A 20,191-nucleotide genomic window follows, 5' to 3' on the forward strand; every position below is an offset into this window, starting at 1 on the left:
TACACTCTTTTTTTTTTTCAATCAGCTTCAGCAGAGTAAACTATGTTCCCTTATGCATGCTGAGCATTTGTAGTGGAGTCGAGGTCACAGTCTGGTGGTACTTGTTGGTTGAGGTGGAAGGTGGAAGCAACTAATCACATTTACATTTACTCATGTTGCTGTAACTGAGAAGCTTTTTTTGTGTACTCGTGTGTACAAAGTCAGTAATTTTACGTTTACTTAAGTACATTTTTTTTGCTTGAGTATCGCGCCTCACTACATTTTAACCCACATCCATTACAGAGCGCAAATGATCAATGGCAGCTTGTGGAACCTTTCACAATAAAAGCTCAGTCAGCAAAGATGAGAAGAGGAGACTGGTTCTACATTGTTGGTTCTATTTTTTGCCTTTTCCAAATTTCCAGTAAAATGAGCACCACGAAAAATTGAGGTGTGGACCATTTAGACTCAACTGGCAAAAAAAAAAAAAAAAAAAAAAAAAAAAGTAGAAGGGGAACGATAACAGTAATTTGATCTAACAATTAGAACCACGTAGACTCAACCATCATATTATGCAATTATTTGAGATTCGTTAGTTGAATCCAGAGGGTCCTCACTTTAATTTTGCAGAATGCACCTTTAAAAGAATGTAGTTTCAACAGTGAACTCTCATCCTTTATAACTGCATGGAAAAGATCACACCGAATAAAGTTGTTATTTTGATAAAGTAACTTACTCCAACCACTTTTCACTTTCAATTCAGTAGATTTTGCAGAAGTACTTCTACTTCAACTTAAGTAAAATATTAGCAATGTAACAGTGCTTCCAGTTTAGTAACAATTTGTGGTACTATTTCGACCACCGCTTGATGGTCGAGCTCTTAATTTGACTCTGAGGAGAAGAGACAGAGTCGGAGTCAAGGATGAATTTACATTATGTAGGTAAATGGGTAAAGGAAAGCCCTAGATGTGGTGGGGGGTTGAGGACTGCGGTAAAGAATGAGAGGATGGGGATGGAGATGAGAGCCGAAGAGACAGGGGAGACGAACAGAGAGCCGGAGAAATGGAGGGAATAAAGAGCAACAGAAACAAAGGGAAAGGGAGGTAGAGACGGAGGAAAAACGAGGGTCAGGTTCACAGAGGGGGATAGAGAGGACGAGGGAATTTAATGAAAGAATTCCCAGCGATGGAGGAAATAAGCCCATTTCCTCGGCTGATCAAATTGAAGTTTGGGCTGTGGGGCGTTGCTCCATTATTGGCAGAGGAGGAGGAGGAGGAGGAGGAGGAGGAGGAGAGGAGTCGGTGCTTAGTGCTTTGACTCCTCTTTATTTCCTCGTGTCTTTGATCTGACAGCCCTGATGCCTCTTTACAGACAGGAGCTCCTCACACTTCCACCTCCCCGCTCCTATAGGGATCTCACCTAGTGGGAGCCAGTGAAGCTAAACAACACACCCACACACGCACTCTCATACATAAAAACACAGACTGTCTCACACACACACATACACACACATACATACGCATAACACTGCAGATTCATTAAAGTGAAGCTCAGTGCAAAAGGATTTTTTTTTTTTTTTTACTATTGTGAGCTGGCTGGCAGAATTATCTGGGGCGTGATGACAATTTAGGGTTTTGCCAGCGCTTGAATTAAGACGGACAGATGTCAATAAAGTTAAAAGCACTTACGCTCATGTATGCGGTCTATTAGTCCACAGCGGTGGCAAGAAAGAGAGAGAGAGAGAAGAGGGGAAAACATCTCAGTGGCAGTAAACAAGAAGCGAATACAAGGAAGGAGAAGACAGAGAGAAAGAGAAACAGATCAATAGATAGATTGCTAAATAGACAGATCAATAGATAGATAGATAGATAGATAGATAGATAGATAGATAGATAGATAGATAGACTGGTTCACTGATAATTGAACAACGATTATGACATAGAGACCATAAAGCAGTGTAATGTCTCCTGTAATGGTGCATGGCTTTTAACCCCTGCCTTGCTGACCGTCAGTCCAGCTCCGCTCCTCTATTGATCCTCGTCACCGTCTCAGTGACTCTCATTGACATGGCAGAGGCTCGCTAATTGAAAGGCAGGGGACACCTTGACCTTTTACATCTCTGACCTGCCCCCCCTTTCCTCCTCCTTCCACGTCCTGCCTTCCTCCACCTCTCACCTCTGCGTCACCTCGCCCCTCCAGGAATTAGATTGGGTGTTTTACGGCATTTCATCAGCATTTTGACAATATGTGTATGTGTGTGTACGTGTGTGTGTGTTGTTTATGCACACACATTTGTACGTCTGTGTAGGTGGTGAAGGACTGTGACTCACTGCAACTGGCCTTAGATAAAGAGCAAGGCACAAAAGAAGCAGTGGAAACAATATTCTCTCTCAATCGGAGCTCTGTGGGCAGGCCAGCAGCAGCAGCAGAGAAGATGAAGATCAATTTCCCTGCAGGGCCACAATCTCAGATGTATTTCTAATGCCTACATATTGCACTGAGGGGGAGAGAGAAATGAGAAAGCGGCAAGAAAAATCTCCCTGGATTTTACTCATGTAACACAATTTTTGATTAAATTACTCCCAAATCAGATACTAGTTTGCACCAAGGAAACAAGATCGATGATGTGACTAATCAATGCTCTGAGTGGAGATCAATTACAAAGTAATTAGACACACCACAGACCCAAACGAGAGAGAACCAAAGAGGCCTTGGTTACTGTAGCCTGTCGTGGTTAATAGCACAATCCAACCCTGCGTATTACGTTTACTGAAACAGAAACATGATCATTCGGCTCATTTGCACAAATTAATCAGGATGAAAGATCATTATCAGAATCCTTTGATGATTCAACAATGCAATTAACACAACAAACAGATTCTTTGAACCTCACGGAGCCGGTCGGCTTCCATTGTTATGAACGGTACAATATGAAGCTGTACTCACAGCTGGCAGGAATGTGTATGGCTGCGTGGCTGAGCTGGGCAGCGAGGGATAGGAGGAGGAGACGGAAGAGAGGGAGGAGAGAGGTGCACTGCCCCCTACTGCCAACCTGCTGTCGCTGCGTGTGAGGCATTGCTCACTGTCCCATCAAAGTCCCACCTGCTCTCACACACGTAAACGCACACCGACGGCAACCTCTCTCTTTCTCTCTCTCTCTCTCTCACACACACACACACGCTCCTGCTGAGCAAGCGTGTGTCTATATATTTCTCTTCTGGCGGGCCTCGATTTTCACTCTCATATGTATGTATACGTCTTTGCTCCTTCTTTTCCACTCTCTTTCTCCTCTTCTTTTCTCGCTCTCCTCTTCACCTCAGGTCCACGCCCCCCTGCTGGTCTCCTCTCTGAAAGATAAAAGAAGAGGGGGGAGGCGGGGGAAGGCGAGAGGGAGGGGCAGAGAGGGGCCATGTGTCAGAATGGGAGAAAAATTACCCTGCACCATGTGGTCAGACCTATAGACAGACAAGAGACACGCAGTAAACAGCCCAGTCAAAAATGAACAGCGTAAAGCCACCAGCAACGTCTATCACAGAACCAGTCACTGCAGAAAATGTGCATTTGGTTAATTACATGACCAGTGGCCCATATGGAAGGGCCATTGAGGCAGACAGATGGACAGAATACCACAACAAGAGGCTGAACAGAGCCCGACACTCCCAGCATCCATATGGGCTGCGGACGGACAAACGCAGACTGATGGAGTGTCAAATCAGATAATAAGCATGACACACAAACAAATAGTTCATAATTAGATTGAGTGGTCGGGGCCGCGTTGTCGGGGGCGCTTTTCGGGCCGTTCCGAGCAGAGTCCGCTGATTGCGCCGTGATAAGTGTGTGATAAAGATGCTATCAGTCATAGCAAGTGAGGCTAGCCACCCCTGCTAGGCGGCTATCCGATCTCCATCTGTACCCTTGGAGCCGGTCCTTGCCACAACACGCGGGCTGTCCTCCCCCGCGGCACCACGTGGCGATGCCCGCTGACTGTTTACACTACTCGGTATCACACACAAAGAGCTGTTACGGCACACCATGACTGAGACGTAACATGAGAGACAAAAGAAAAAGGGGGGATAATAGAGAGAGGACCTTTTTTTATTTGGCAGTGAAACGGCGGCTGACGAGTATGGCAGCCTCACTGAAAAGAGTATTGGCTCCGCACGCCGCTGTTTGTTGGCAGTGCCAAACTGTAGTGATGGGTGACCTTGGAGAGTCGGGGGAAGGTTAGACAGTGGAGGGGAGACGAAGATGAGGGAGAGGAGAGGAGAGGAGAGGGAGCCGGGGATGGAGAGTGGTGATTATCATTCATTCTCTTTTATCTTGTGGGTAATGGCCAGCCAGTTAATTGGCGTGGATATCTCACTGTCAGTCAGCGGAAAATGTATTGAACGATGTCTTGGACGCAGTAGAAAGGAGGACGGGATTCTTTAGGGATTTCTCCCACGCTGCGTAAATACGTTTGAATCAACAGAGCCGAATGAGATGAAATTAAAGACCAAACACGAATTACGTCCCTAATAAGGCCGTTTAAACTAACAGCATCGGGATTAAATGAGCCGTTACACTCGGTGGCTCACCTTGACAGAAGCCTGGTACAACAAGCATGGAGGGAAGAAGAGGAGGAGGGAGGAGGGCAGTCGGGGAAGATGGGAGAAACAGCGGGGCGTAGGGAGGGGAGGGGAACGGGACTGAGAGGTGAAGAGAAGGACGGAGAGAGAAGCAGTAAAGGAGGGAGAAAAGATGAAGGGAGGATGCATAAGGAGGGGAGGAGGAGGGACGACAGTGGGTGACAGCTGTGACGCTAATCCAGCCCATCCACTCACGCAGACACACACACGCAGGCCCTTACGATCAATGAACCAGCCTTCTTTCCCCTTTTTTCTCGCTCTTCTCTCTCTCTCCCACCATCCCTCTCTCAGGCCAGCGCCGCATTAGTGGCGGCTGATCTCTAAAACAGGGATACAGGGGGCCCAATTACAGTGATCCGGTCTTAACTGGCCTTTTCCTAAATGCCATTACAGGTAGATGAATGGAGCGTGGCAAGGCGGGGTGTGAGTACCAGGCCTGTCGCAGAGTTAATGTGATCTAAGGTGGGATCATGCCCATCAGCACCTCGCCCAAAGGAGCCTGAGCAGGAGAGCGGAGCAGAGCGCGACGCTGATTAACAATGTGGCACCCCGTGGCTTGTCAAGACGCCAATCACAATTCACAAAGGGGGGGAGTGTGTGTGTGTGTGCATGCATTCACTGTCAGGCACACACGCACACAAACAGAGAAACATCCATAAGTAACAGACAATAATCTACAAAGAAAAGCTGGTAATGCATGGATAGACAGAAAGAAAGAAAGAAAGACAGAAAGGCAGGCAGACAGACAGACACACACACACACACACACACACTTGTACATACACACAAGAGTGGTCTGACAGAAGAGATCAGACAGATAAAGTGGCATGCTCCAGTGGGTCCCAGTCAGGAGGCGGACCTTGCCAGAGAATATTCTGGTCATGTTGAACGAAGGCAGCAAAGGGGAACACTATAATGGGTTGGGAGGCGTGTGAGTGTGTAAAGGAGAGACTATGAGAGAGGCAGAGAGAGGTGTAGAGTGTGTGTGTGTGTGTGTGTGTGTGTGTGTGTGTGTGTGTGTACGAGAGAGAGAGAGAGAGAGAGGAGGAGGAGTGGTCTGCAAGGTTGCTGTGTAATAAGGGTAACCCAGCCACCCAAACATGCTGACAGAACAAAGACCGAGGCAGACTGACTCACACACACACACACACACACACACACAAATGCAGACACACTCGTGCACACAGACACACACTTCCAGGCTTTTGTATGCAGTATGGAGCCTTGTGGTCGCTCCATTATCACGGGGGTGAGTGACACTGACACGGAGGCAGATGCCTGATTTCACGACTTCAGTGTGTCCGCCGTGCAGCTGTCAGTGATCCAATCGCAGCCCTGTTACCTGCCTCATTGGACGGGGTCAAAGGTCGGCTCCAGGACAGCTGCCGCAGCTGGGCTAAGCTGACCCGGCACACTTTCTGGGAGCGCTTCTAAAAACTATTATCACCACCGGGATATCATCGGGTGTCATCACAAGTCACTCAATCAAAGAGACGCTGTGGAGCGAGCGGCACTGTGGCTGTGATTTAGGGCGTAGTCTGTGTTTTTTTTTTTTTTTCCCCACAAGAAAGCCTGACTGCAGCAAATTGGCTGCCAACAGGCCATGTAGCAAACAAGCCAAGTTGACCAAATCAATTTTGCAACTGAATAAAATATTCATGGCTCCCTTGCTTTGAGGCGTTTCGCTTACAAAAATACAAATAACAGAGAGACTTTGTGCTAATGCTGTTTGTGTCTCTATCATTGATGAAATGTAATTGCAGCATTAGCAGTTTGGTGTGCACACCGCCTGTCATGCACTGCATGCGACATTGCACTCTTCCCTTGCAAAACGTAATAATTAGCATCAAGCAGACATGGTGGGCAATGCCAAGGCCTTTCAGTTGCACAGCAGCAGCGCGCTGAATAGGCCTTCTTATCGGAAACACAGGAGATCAAGCCGCAGGAATGAAATCATGTTCCAGGTTTTATACATATATTCAAATCCTCATTGTGCCCGCCACCTACATAAACATGAGAGATCCTCACTGTTTGCGCTCGCTGCCTCACAGATCAGTGTGAGGAGTTGATGCCGATATGAAAGAAGCCTGGTATATTTGCTCTCGACAGACAGAGTGAGTCATGCAAACATCACTTCTAAAGGCTTCTCGGCTCTTTGATCAACTGAGCCGCACTATTCGATTCTGTTTCGTTGGGCGTGCGAGGGTGCGTTTTTCCGCGCGCGTTTTTTCCCGTGCGCGTCTGCGCCCTGTGCCTGTGCGCCTGTTTAAACATGTGTGCAGGTCTCGTGTCCTGTCATGGCTTGTTTTTAAATATTAACCACCTCCAGCTGTGAAGATGTGTAGGGGGAGGAGGTGGGACGGAAAGGGGGAGAAAAATAAATGAATACATGCCCCCCCCCCTTTACCCACCCCTCCCTCCCTCGTCCCTCAGGGTTCGACTGTCTGAGGCTGAAAGACACCGAGGGATGGACGGACAGGGAGAGAGAGTGGTTTAGACACAGCGAGGAGAAGGAGAGGGCACTCACTCGACTCGGAGGAAGCGACTGACAGAGTTGGGCATTAACAGACACGGTGGGAGAGAGATTACAAGGGTCAACGACGAGGAAAAGCCAAGGAGGGGGTCTGAGGAACAAGGTGGTGCTGGCGGGGGGTGGATGATAAGGCCCCCCTGCAGAGTGAATTATTCATGGGCATCTCTTTCCTGTCGGCACAATTTGCCCTAAATTCACCCGAATTCATAATTCATACGTAACCCTTTCCATAGTTTTGGTTTGGTCCCAGACGGATGGGCTCCGTCCATACCTGGCTTCCTCGGTCGGGGCTGTCTCGTCCTTCCTCTCCCCTCCCTCCCTTCCTCTCTCTGGCAGGGGTCATACTTAATGCATGAGCCTGTTGCAGTGAGACAACTCTCAGGCCCCACTTTGTCGGTACAGCAGAAAAATACCACAAATCACTCGAAATAATACCGGCTACCTGTTTGGCGCGCGGGACACGGACACGTCTTTCATCATTCCGCCGCAGAGGAGATTGCGTTTCTTACAAGCCTCTCTCTCTCTCTCTCTTTCTCTCTCAGGTTTTCTAAAAAGTGTTTCTGCTGAGGAGCCCGGACGCATAATAGGAGCTGCCAGGGAGCGATGAGTGCCCATTTGCTTGTCACCTTTTTATCAATCTTCTTCCTCCACTCTCTCAACCCCCCTGGTAGCTGACACTAAAAGCTTTTTTTACGCTCCCCCCTCCAATCACTTTTCACAATACGTTTCATATTCCCTCCACCCCACTCCTCACTCCTCTCTCTTCTCCTTCTCTTCTTTCTATATTCAATGCATTCTCCCCTCTGTCAATTTAATAAACTGAAGCACCAGCACTCTGCCTTGGACAATAGGCAATATGGCTGATTAATTCAATATCTCCCACTTTATTGGAAAGGGGGCTTTGCAGCGCAGAAACCAATGCCTCCTTCATGGCGGTGCTCTGTGTTTAAAATGCCAAGTATTTGCAGTTCAAGAATGATGATCCATGATAAATCCAGATGGAAATTTACCAGCAAAAAAATGAATAAATAAATTTAAAAAAAAAAAAAAAAGGCCGCAGCGCTAAAGCTTATCTGGAATCAGGTTACACAGACAGCACATTTATCAATACCACCATTAGCATAAGCTCCACCATTTACTATTTTACAATTCCCACTAGTGTCAAACGGGGTGATAGCATCCAGGCTGCCTTTCTCTCGTTTTCCAAAACCTGCAGCTCCTCTGCTGAAGACACAAACACACACGCACACGCACACACACACACACACACACACACACACACACACACCCTCTCCTGCTCTGTCAAGGGTTAGGGGTTAATATTGGAGTGACAAAAAGCTGGAGAAAATAAAGGTTGTCAGGGGAAAAGGGTGGGGGCAGCCACACGCTCGCTCTCTCTCTATTCTGGTCGCCATGACAACAGGGTCTCCAACACAGCATCCCCCCCCCCTGTACATACAAATTCAGTTATTCATACACATGGACACTAACGGGCTTGCGGTATTGCTTAGTTCATATGCGCACGCACGTACGCACACCCGCTCATTTGCTGATGCACACGCGCACACACACACACACACACACGCTGCCCCTCTAACACACATTCGCGCATAAGTACAAAATGGATGTCTGCGAGTGTTTACAGCGCGCGCGCACACAGGTTGACATGTGGATACACAACACACACACACACGCGTGCACACACACACACACATGCATCATACAACATCAAGCAACAGTCAGGAAGCATTTCAGCTTAAATGCTCAAAGGATTTTGATCTTTATAAGGTTAAATCCTCCTCAAGCTTGTCAGATTGAGAGTTAAAAGGTACAAAGACAAAACAGAGGTACAGGATTCCCAGTCTCTGTTTCTCTCTCTCTCGTTCATACACACACACACACACACACACACACACACACACACACACACACACACCGCATCATTTCTCCTATGGCCAAGACTGTAAAGGAAGCTACCGCTGGCTTGATTTATTTATTGATGTTTTTCCCCTTAAGACACAATGGGAATAGTAGAATAAAAGAAGCGGTGAATAATTTAAGTAGGGGGGAGTGGACTCATTAAGAGAGGAGAGGAGAGGTGGATGGAGGGATGGAGGGATGGAGAAACAACAGACTGAAAGAAAGGCAACACCAACAGGAGATTGTCACAAAGTAAGGCCAAAAAAAAAAAAACTGAAAAATTCATAGAAAGTTAAAAAAACAAAATGTGAAATAAGAAAAGCGGAAAAAACAACAAGAAGGAGTAGAAAGCGAGAACGGCGCAGACAGGTAACCATTTAAGCTGAAATCGAGCAAAGTGAACGCGAGAGATTTGGAAATGGGATCGCCTCTAACATCACGAAGCAGGGGTGTGGGCTCAGTGTAATTGAGTGTATCGGGTTCCCTGTATGGCCGTGTGTGTGTGTGTGTATGTGTCTATTCATGTGTGTTATTGTGTGTGTATCAGTAAGGATCAGGCTGTGTGTCAGCAGGTCAGCTAATCCCTTGTCAGATAATGGAGCCGGTCTTGCAGATGGAGTGCTGCCCCCAGCTCTCTCTCTGCTTCCAGCACGCCTGCTCCTGCTCACTTAGCACAACAATTGATAAGGTAATTTGCTGAGGCTCGTGTGTTTGTCAATTTGTAACCGGAAACGAGTGTGCATCATTAATAAAAAACAAAAAACAAAAACTAAACAAAGAGAATGTTTTTTTGTTTTGTTTTTTTGGTGGATAAAATCATACACTATGCACACTTGTATTGCAATGTTAAACAGATTCAATTTCCTTTTCACCTCACCTGGAATAAAGTAAAATAAAGACTGAAACAAAAGGCACTGCCCAGTCTCGTTGGAAAAATAAACAGGAAGAACAATAAAGAAAAAAAAACAAAAAAAACAAAAAAAACAAAGGCATCTCAACGGGTATGAATGGAAAAAAAAAAAAAAAAAAAAAAAAACTTCTCACAGCTAACTCAAAGCTTCCCTGCAGACTGAGTGATAAACACATGGATGTACACACACACATACACACACACACACATACATACCTACACACACACACACACACACACACACACACACACACACACACACAAATATACGCTCTCCACACCCTGCCCGTGGGTGTCATTTGCTTCGTTAGCAGCAGCATCAGTCAGCTTTTGCGCCGGCAGCACAAAGCGCACTAATTACAGACACACCCAAGGTGCCACGCAGAAGACACAAGATGCTATACACACACACACACACACACACACACACACACACAAACAACCACATACACACCCATTCTTAGCATTCTCATGGACCCTTAACATTGTTAATCAGACAAACAAGTGCGCGGCAAATTGGGAGCAGCATCATGAACGCGGAGGGCTCCACACAGAAACTTAATTGTGCGCGCTGTGCTGAACATACAGCAGAAAGGTAATGCCGTTAGCAAAGAGGAGCAATCGTGACATTATGGCATTAAGCAGGAAAGAGCTATTAGAAGTGACCTTCTCTCTCTGCTTCCCCGCTTCCTGCTCTGTGTTTGCCTTCATCCTGCAGCTCCTGCTCTCTCCCTCTTTATCTCCCACCGTCAGACTCTCTTTCCTTCTCCTCCTCCTCTGGAGCCAAACAGCCTCGCTCTTGTTTTTTCTTATTTAGACGCACATCCTGACCTTCACTGCCACTTTCATTTGGTTTTTTGTTTTGTTTTTGTATTTTTTTTTACCTTTGTAAAAAAAGAAAACAGCACTGCTTGGAGCTCCACAGAGATCCTCCAATAAATGTGTGTGTGTGTGTGTTTATGGCCGCTCAGCCTTCAGTGAGAAGGATTAGGAGGAAATAAACGGGCGAAAAGAAGAGATTTTGTTTGTGTATATGCATGTGTGTATTGTGTGTGTGTCTGTGTGTGTCTGTGTGTAGAGCCTTGGGGATCAAACTAGAGTCTAGTCTGTTTGTCAGGTAGTCCAGCAGAAAACAGCTGACATCAGTAGAGCATCCTCCAGCGTTAGACACCAGAGACGGGAGCGAAATGCTGGTGGAGATGACAACCTGCACCAACGTCACACACACACACACACACACACACACACACACACACACAGCACTGAAGAGCAAAGGACACCGAGGCGGATGCTTGAATAACCATATCGTGGCATATGCCTAAGAGCACGAAACATACAAATTTACATGTATTTGTGCACATTTTTCCATAGCGTTACATTATTATTATTATTCCAGTCAGCCACGCGCACGTAACGCACCATGAAGGAAAACAGCAGAAGAAAAAAGCTTTAAGGCTCTGAGAAAAGGCTGCGAGGAGGCAGAGCTGTGCCTCAGGTGTGAACCGGAGCATATGTGTGTGTGTGCGCTTGTTTGTTGCACGATCTGAAGAGGCGAGGTTGGGTTTGTGTTGTCTGTTTGCAGGTGGAGATTTTTAAGGAGGGGCCGCGCCGTCAGTCACTCGGCAGACACACAGAGAGGGGGGATGGAGGGAGGGGTCCCCTGGGTCAGGTGATAAGTGGCCCATATAGCGCTGGAGAGCACAGCTGCCCGCAGCTCGTGTGACATGCAAGGACACGTGGTCGCCTCCGCCGGGACGATCAGCACGCCACGCCCTGCGGAGAGGGGAGGAGTGTGTACGTACGTGTGCATTTGTGTGTGTGTGTGTGTGTGTGTGTGTGAGATTAATGACCTATACGACCCTCCACAACAGGTCAACCATCTGAGACACTCACGTCATGGCGACTGAGAGGAGAGGTAGATCACAATTACACTGTCAATCAAAACGAACAAAGAAAAGACAATAATAGCAGGGAAATCGTCACATTATGAGGCGTTTTTCTGTTTTTCTGAAAGTATTATGGAATCTAGAAGTAGGGTATCATCTGCATCTGCACCCTCACCCACTGACTGTCCATGTTTTTTTGTTAAATGGTGCAGATAGTGGGATATATGGATGTTGAAATACTGCTTCATGGAGGTGTTGGGACATATTTCTATCTGTTAAGTTATTCTTTAGTTTTCTACCATTTCTACCTGTGCTACAGTGTTGGATTTCCCTACCAAGGCTCGTGCATTGCATCAAAGACAGCAGTGCACACACATGTTCACATCCTGGCATGGAGCTATATTTCCAGCCCTTGTTTCCAGTGCATTTTTACTTGGTTCAGAATTCAGTTTCAATACATTCACATGAGACAGATTAATCAAGAACATTACACTTGGTTCAAGAAAGGTCGATTAGCTCCAGAAACAAGTGGAGTAAAGAATTTTTTTTCACTTATTTTGAGAAAAACAAGATTTTAACACCGAATATGAGACTAAACAAGTCTCTCTCCTCCAGTTTCTAATCAGCGGCTCGGTTTGTTTTCATAATACGACACAAAGGTGAAGTTTCTACCCTAAACTTCCCTGCAGACAACGTAGCGATAAGATTCAGATTTCACAGGAGAAATTTGTCAAGGTCTCCTCAGGTTGGATGTAATCCGGGCCAGTTTTCTCTTCCACCGCCACCACAGGGAAATGAGCTGTGGGCACGGCAAGGTCACACACGGAGCGTAACTCAACATTTGCATGGAAGCGCCCCAGTGGCTCCATGACTGTGGGAAAGAGGCTTGATTTGTTTTTTTCTCATTTGGGTTGTGGGCTTGTAAGGGCAAGCTCAGAATCGCACATTAAATTAGAGAAAATGAATGAATGAAAACATCCACATGCACATCCACAGACACACATGCATGCATGAACTGCAAAAAAAAACACAATTTTATCAAGTCTTAGTTTCATTCAGTCTTAAAATTTTCCTGATACTAGTGGGCTGAGCTGCCCTATTGTGCACTGTTTCGTCATAGTTATGATGGTTATCAGCAAAACTCTTGAAAAAAGTGAAAGTGCATTGGAAACAAGTGGGTTAGCTCATCTCATTGGCAGATTTTTTTCAGTTGTTCTAAGAAAAACAAGATTTTAACACAGAATAAGACGAAATGACATTTGTTAGGATGCAGGTTTTTTTCAGTATGTACACATCTACAAAAACCAAAAGTAGCATTATCGTCAGAATCATCAAACGAATGCAGAAGAGAAAGAAACATACATATCTGCAAATCATGTGTTAAAAAAAAAACAATTAATGCTATCTTGCAACACCGCAAATGTATCCAATTTTGTGTTGTTGTTGTTGTTGACTGACTAGAGGAGGGGAAGGAAGGATGCTGTTTAGTGTAATGGCTCACGTGGTCCGGCGATCCACATCATCATAGTGATTAACCAGCACAGACAACTGCTTCTTGGCAACTCCATTAACTTTGTTAAAAGTTGCAAAAGCAGCACTTCCCCTTAAGTGCTCCTGATCTAATCAAATGCTCTGCCTTGTGGGGGGGCGAGGCAGGAGCTATAACCCGACTGAAAGGCAGGTAAATGCCTCTGGACTGGAAAGAGAGAGGAGGGAGACGGAGTATGGATGATAACCAGTAAGAGGCAGACTGGAGACAAAAGAAGAGAAAGATCTTTTGTAAATGAATCCAACTCTAGTTTCTAGTCTGCAGCTCGGCTTTCGACGAGAACCAAACGGAGAGATCACACCGTAAAACCTCCATCCTCGACTGCTCACGCTGCTCTTGGGTTGATTTTCGAACCAATTTTATTATTCTATTTATGTTATTATTTTGGTTATGTAACAGCGCGCGCTGGCTCAGAGAACCATGCCCCACCAGAGCTGCTGCCTCTCCGCACATCAGTCTTCATCTTGATCCAAACGCGACTGCATGTTCCTGTCTTTCCTCGCTCTCTCTCTCCATCCTCAACGCACGCAGGCATGTAGCCAAGCACAGATGTGTGAACACTTACACGCTCGCACACACACACACACACTTGCACGCCAAAGCCTGTGCATTGAATGGTATGGTTTGGGTAATTGTCTGGCAAGTGCAGTCAGTTTAAGGGGATTTGCCTGCCATTCAAATGGAGTGGAGTGAGGATAAAAGAGGGCAGAGAGACATGGGAGACTTTGCATGGAGATCTGAGCCATTGTAATGTTGGGTTGTTGGCCTTAGCTGATTTGCAGGCACCACCTGTGTGTGTGTGTGTGCATGTGTGTGTGTTTGCACGAGAGAAAGAAAGTGTTTGCGCGCATGTGTGTGTGTTTGCTTAGGAGGTCGGGGATCGGTATCGTTATGCATGACTCATTTTGTTTGTTGTAGGATGTGTGCGTGTGTGTATCGATGTGTGTGAGCGTGTGCATCTCGGCAGTGTGTGTACCGAGTCTAGGTGTCAATACTCCCGCCTGCCTTTCCTCTTCTCACCCCTCTATCACCATGACAACCCCCTGACTCCAGCCCAGCCGCACACAGCAAATATTTCTTTCCCCTCCCCCCTCCCACACGTACATTCTCCTGCCCCCACTCCCCTATCTTCTTCTCTCTCTCTCTCTCTCTCTCTCTCTCTTCATCGCTCTCTCCTGCGTTCTCTCGTACTCCTGTGTCTCCTCTTTTCTTCTCCCCACCTTCATCTCTTGTCTCCCGTGTCTCTTTCTCACACTGTTTCCCCGTCTTTGGCTTTCTCCAGTTCCCGTTATGTCTACACGCTATCTGTACTTGAAAGACTTCCTCTTTTCCGACTGCTGTCTGTTGCCTAAAGTCTATCTCTTATTTGCACTCCTTTCTCGCTTTCACTCTCGTTCTTTCTCTCTCTCTCTCTCTCTCTGCTTCTTTCGGCACCCTGCTGACTGCTCCTGGTTCCTTACATCAGTCTCAACAGTAGGAAATACACTCACTCCCCTCAGCGCCCGTACTATCCTTCCCCACCCCTCTCCTCTTTGCCTATAGAAGCCTATGGAACAATGTCTTCCAGCTGGCTTGTGTTACATCTTCATTACAATCGCACAGCCTCGATTATACAGGATGCAATTACAGGTAGCATCCTATCAACCTGTACCATCAACTCTTATCAAGCCTCTGGAAGCCATTCCAGTCTAAAGGGACATTTGCACAGACTGGCACAGCAGCAATACAGTCCCCTGCACCTTAGCGGCTGACTAACTCCCATCACATCTGTTATCATTATCATCAGCAAACCATTTCAGCCCCGTAACTAAATCCAATCATTACCAGTGGGGTCCGTGGTGGAAATCTATTTGAGGCGGAGCAGCTCGTCCTCTCCAACAGAGGAGGGCCAGGCTCCATCAAAGGCTGCAGTGTTATCTGAGGCGCGCAGCCCCGGCTCTGCTGCGGTCTGGGCAAATCCCCCTCCCCACGTCACTGCGCGGGCTCCAGCCCTCCACACACCGCTGTGTAGTGGTGCAAAGAGATCAAGGACGTGACATTTTCCGGAATGCGCAGCAATTTTCAACAAGGCACGAAGCGAAAGAGAGTAAACAGACAACCTGTTCCGCCCCGTCTGTGTTCGTATCAATCTGTCTGTTTGTGTGCATGTGTGTGTGTGTGTGTGTGTGTGTGTGAAAGGGAGTGACAACTCTATCTATTTTTGCATTTTTCTATCCAGAGGGGAGAGTGTATATGTGTAGGGGGGAAAGATCTGAGAACCGTAACTTTGAGGATGACAACCAGCAGTTCTGGGAAGTGTAGAGCAGCAGGAAACAAGGAAGAGCAGTCTAAAGACTTGGTTTAGAGCTCTTTTTTTATTTTCTTGCATGGCTATTTACAAAAGAATACATTTTTGCTCTTTAAAAAGAGCAACAGGAGGAAAATCCTAGACAAGCAGGTGATGCCACCAAGCCCACAGCCACTCCAAAAAGGTCCTCATGCAGGCTTTACCGTACGGTAACTCGACACCTACATCTCCAGGCTAGAGTTAATTTTACACATAAGCTGCTGGCAAAACACAAAATAAACAAAATACAAATAAAAATCCCTCAGTGTTTTCCCTACTCCCTCAGCTTCCACTTGGTCCAGCTGAGACCGCCAACACCTGGTGGAGTATGGGGCGTTCATGGCCGCGTGTAAATGACAGCATCAGCCTCAACCAGGAAAAGAAGGGACCAGATATTAATAAGCCTGAGAAATTTCCAAGTATGCTACAAGGAAGCAGGCGCACTAATCAGCTACACTGGATCCAAAATTGAGAAGGTTAATATGTCACAAAAATGAAAGAAATGCAACATAAATGAAAAAACTTAGCTTCTCACCTGAAAGTGAGGACGTGAGTGCAACAATATGCAATAAAATCATTGAGTGGGTCTGTGGTCCTCTCTCTTTTTTTTTTTTCTTTCTACTCTTCTATACTTTCTTCCTCCCTCTTCCACTCTTCTTCCTCCTGGGATTTTGCAGCCTCACAGAAAGCCCAGCTGTGGCCAGAGCTCCACTCCAATCTCCCTTCTCTCTTTCCCTCCCACTTTGCTTCATTTACAAGAAATGACAGAAAAGGCTGGACTCTATTCCAGAGAGAGAGAGAAGAGAGGAAGACAGAGAGAGAGAGAGAGAGAGAGAGACAGACAGAGTAGAGAGACAGGATGAGGGGATACAGAGGAAGCTGCAGTGACCTTTCCCTGCGGCTGGAAAACCAGTTGATGAGCTTCTCATGCAGAGATAGGCCGACGAGGTCTGACAATCCACATAGCTACACAGTGTACACACACACACACACACACACACACACACCCGCAAAACAAAGAGGCACACGGCCTGGTTTGGATGCCCTTGTGTATACTTGTGCATTCCCAAACATGGTGAATTGCATAAACAGGAGCAAAACACCAGCCACACACACACACACACACACACACACTTCTCATGGGCGAAAGGGGCCTCTGATGATATTGTGGTTCACCAAACCCTCTGCCATGAAGTCTGGTAACTTAATTATGCCGTCATGATAGCACGGCCCACGCTGACCATGTTGGTTCCTATTTAGGACACATGGTCAGCCAGTCTGCCAGCTACACTTGCATCAGCCAACTTATCACAAAACACCCCGCCGAACGATGCGACTCTTGCATGACAACATCTCTGGCACGCTCCGAAGTACCTTGAAGTTTGTTGTTCATTTATTCAACTTGACAGGGGAAGCCAGGTTTTGTGACACTCGCGGACACGGCGCGCCCCGAAGGCAGGCTGTCGGGCCGACGCCGAGGGAACAGCATGTGTGATGGCAGTAGGACCAGCAAAAGCCCTGTCACTTTTTACTGTTGGCTTGTCGTTGCCCTCCTAACCACAGGATTCACTACACAGCCATGAATAAAACACAGACAGTCTGGTCTGCTGGTTCGGGGAGAAAGCCGCAGGCAGGGATAGAAGAACAGGTGGAAGAGGTGGGAAAAAAAGAGCAGGAAAAGATTGAGGGAAGGATGAGGGAGGAGATTTAGAGTCGTGAGGAGGAACAGGGACGGATGCACATAGAGAATGAAATCCTCCCGGTGCTGAGGACTTGTTGATTCAATCATATCGTTTCGGTCTGGAGGCAATTCTGTAATCCAAATCTGAGGATGTCATCTCCGTTATGTAATTAGTGTCACCGAGTGACTCTGTGCACAGCCTGAGAGGATTCAGGTGAATTATGTGTGTGTGTGTGTGTTTGTTTGTGTGTGTGTGTTTGTGCATGGCATGTGTGCCTCTGCACTCGGTGACATTTTAATCACGACAGGATATCTCTCCTTTCGCCCCCCACTATCTCACTCTATTCCCTGTATCTTTCGTTCTCTATCTTACCACATTGTCCTCCCGTCTTAGCCTCCACATTCTCACACTTCGGCTCGGCTCATCGCCTGCAGCGGGATCACACTTTAACGGTACCATCAACATTATTAAAAGGTCACTGATAATAGACCTCCTCTCTTTAGTTAGCAATGCCCCCCCCCAACCCCCCCTCCACTCACCCTGCATTGCACTTCCCCTCCTGCTTGCTTTGCCCCACCCAACCTTGTATGGCCTGGAGGATGAGCTCTTTGCTTATGTGTATAATTACCTCATTAAGCTCGTTAACAATGTCCGGGCCCTCTGTATATTCCCTCTCGCCTCTCCCTTTATCTCACTAGGACTTATTCCGTCCTCTCCCTCCTTCTCCCCGTGTGACATCTGCATCCCTGAATAAAATCTATTCTGACTTTTTGTTGCACCTGTGTTTTCTCTCGGGGAATGCCCTTCTTTTCTTGTCCTTGCATTAAGTGCTATCCTCAACCCATCTCTCTGCATCGATTCCTCACACTTCAGTCAGGCTTCCCTTCAGCCCCTCACCCCGCCAGTCAGCAGCAAAGTAGCTTTTGCACCTTGCAGCATCAAGTTCAACTCACCACCTGAGTTCAAAAAACAATAATAATAATAAAAAAAAATAACAACAACACATAATTACTTGCACCCCATAACAAGTTTGACCACAATCACAAGCTTGTTCTACAGTTTGGATTTTTTCCTGCTGTGTTTACAGAGCACGGTGACTGATGTAAACACAGTTTCATGGCCAGATACAGAGTGTAATTATTCCAGCTCCAACCCTGTACAAGACTCTCAGTAGCTCCATGCCCAATTACCTCGGATCAAGTCGATGCAAATTCAAACTGCACCAACTAGCTGATGGAAAAGCACAAAACTCACATTAACCAAAGGTAAACAAGTACACACACACACACACACACACACACACAGAGAGAGAGAGAGAGCATTCATCTCAGGTAGCTCATGCATAGTGTGTGCGGCTGCCAGCGTGACCTCATTCACTCTGGCTATACTTGGCAATGAGCTGATGAGGATGGATGAAGAGAGGGATGTAGGCCATAAATGTGTATGTACATAGCAGAATGGGTGAGATAAATTCATGCTTCAGTGCTTAAAGTCTCCCTGAACAATTGTATGTTTACACACAGTCATTCAATGACACTGCTCAGTCATTCATTCATTCATTCATTCATCTTTGAGTGAAGCTTATCTCACTGTAGACGTCGTGGACGAGTTGCATCTTCATGACAGGGCCAAAATTGTTTCAATCCCTTTTTTTAATTTTTCAAAATGTTCAATCCATTGATGCCAAACAAGTGTGATGGATGGGACCCTTGAACAGATTATGTGACTAAACACAACACAAAAAAAAAAAAACAATACCAGTAATAGAGATCATACAGATGATGAATTTTGGTGATTTTCATTTTTTAACTAAATAAATAAGGTTTGAAAAAAAAAAAAAAAAATCAGTGAAATCATGATGAAATCCATTGAATGAAAAAAAAAAAAAAAAAAAAAAAAAATCAAAATGACTGGTTTCCAATGGCTGGATATTTTGGCACACAACAGTGCCATACTAGGCTTTAGGCTGATGAGAATGGATGATGACAGGGATGTAATTCATAAATGTGTTTATGGATAGAGCAATATGTGGACTGCTCCACTGCTCAAAGCCTCCCTACAATAGCTATTTTTTTTTTTTAACCACACACTGAGTCATTCATTGACACACACAAGTTTGGTAGAGGGTAACTTCAAGCCACAGCAGATTATGTGACCAAATACAGAACATGTTATGGTTTTAGTTGTTCAGTATCATCACTGTTTGTTGAAAACCTCACGGCCGCAGTTGAGGGAGTCCATCCTACTCGTTGTGCTGAGAAAATATTATGAACCTTGAGTTTATAAAATCATTTCAAAAATCAATTGAATGAACTAAAAAATGCATGCTGGTCAAACTGTGTTTCTTAGGGCTGTGTTTTTTAGCTGCTCAGATGCAGCATTTTGAAGATGCAAGGCTTTCACCAAAGTGGTACGTTACATAAACCTATGCCATAAATTCAATACAAACAGAGTTATTTTAAGATTGCCTCTGAAAGAGGTGGTGGCTTATTGGGGAAGGAGAGAAACAGAGGCAATATATTCTCAGCAAAATGAAGTTATCGAAATGTATGCTCTCCCCTCTGGCTTTCTCTGCCCATCTCTCTCATCATGGCACCCTCTCCTGACTTAATCCTTGCCATTTTCTCAGTTTCTTTTTCTCTATTTGAAATTCTCTCCTGCTGCTCCTAATCAATTCTTCTCTCCAGCTCTTTTCCTACCTCCCTATCCTCCTTTCTCTTCACGCCTCTTGTCCTATGTTACCCTCTTTTTTCCCGTTCGCCCCCCTACGTCTCCTCT

The 20,191-nt window shown here is 46.1% G+C and overlaps 1 protein-coding gene across 4 annotated transcripts in view; it reads right to left on the reverse strand.

The window, feature by feature from the left end:
• The window catches only part of l1cama (L1 cell adhesion molecule, paralog a), a 37,781-nt gene extending 21,383 nt beyond the window's left edge, over positions 1-16,398 (reverse strand). For all 4 annotated transcript variants that reach the window (XM_030056331.1, XM_030056330.1, XM_030056329.1 and 1 more), the window contains exons 1-2: positions 16,267-16,398; positions 2,926-3,326 (exon numbers count right to left, since the gene is read on the reverse strand). In XM_030056331.1, coding sequence (XP_029912191.1) covers positions 2,926-3,055 — 130 coding nt within the window. In that variant the 5' untranslated portion in view covers positions 3,056-3,326; positions 16,267-16,398. The remainder of the gene's footprint in view (positions 1-2,925; positions 3,327-16,266) is intronic.
• Between the last annotated feature and the right edge of the window lie 3,793 nt (positions 16,399-20,191).

Source organism: Myripristis murdjan, chromosome 7, assembly GCF_902150065.1.
Source record: "Myripristis murdjan chromosome 7, fMyrMur1.1, whole genome shotgun sequence".
Classification (NCBI taxonomy): domain Eukaryota; kingdom Metazoa; phylum Chordata; class Actinopteri; order Holocentriformes; family Holocentridae; genus Myripristis; species Myripristis murdjan.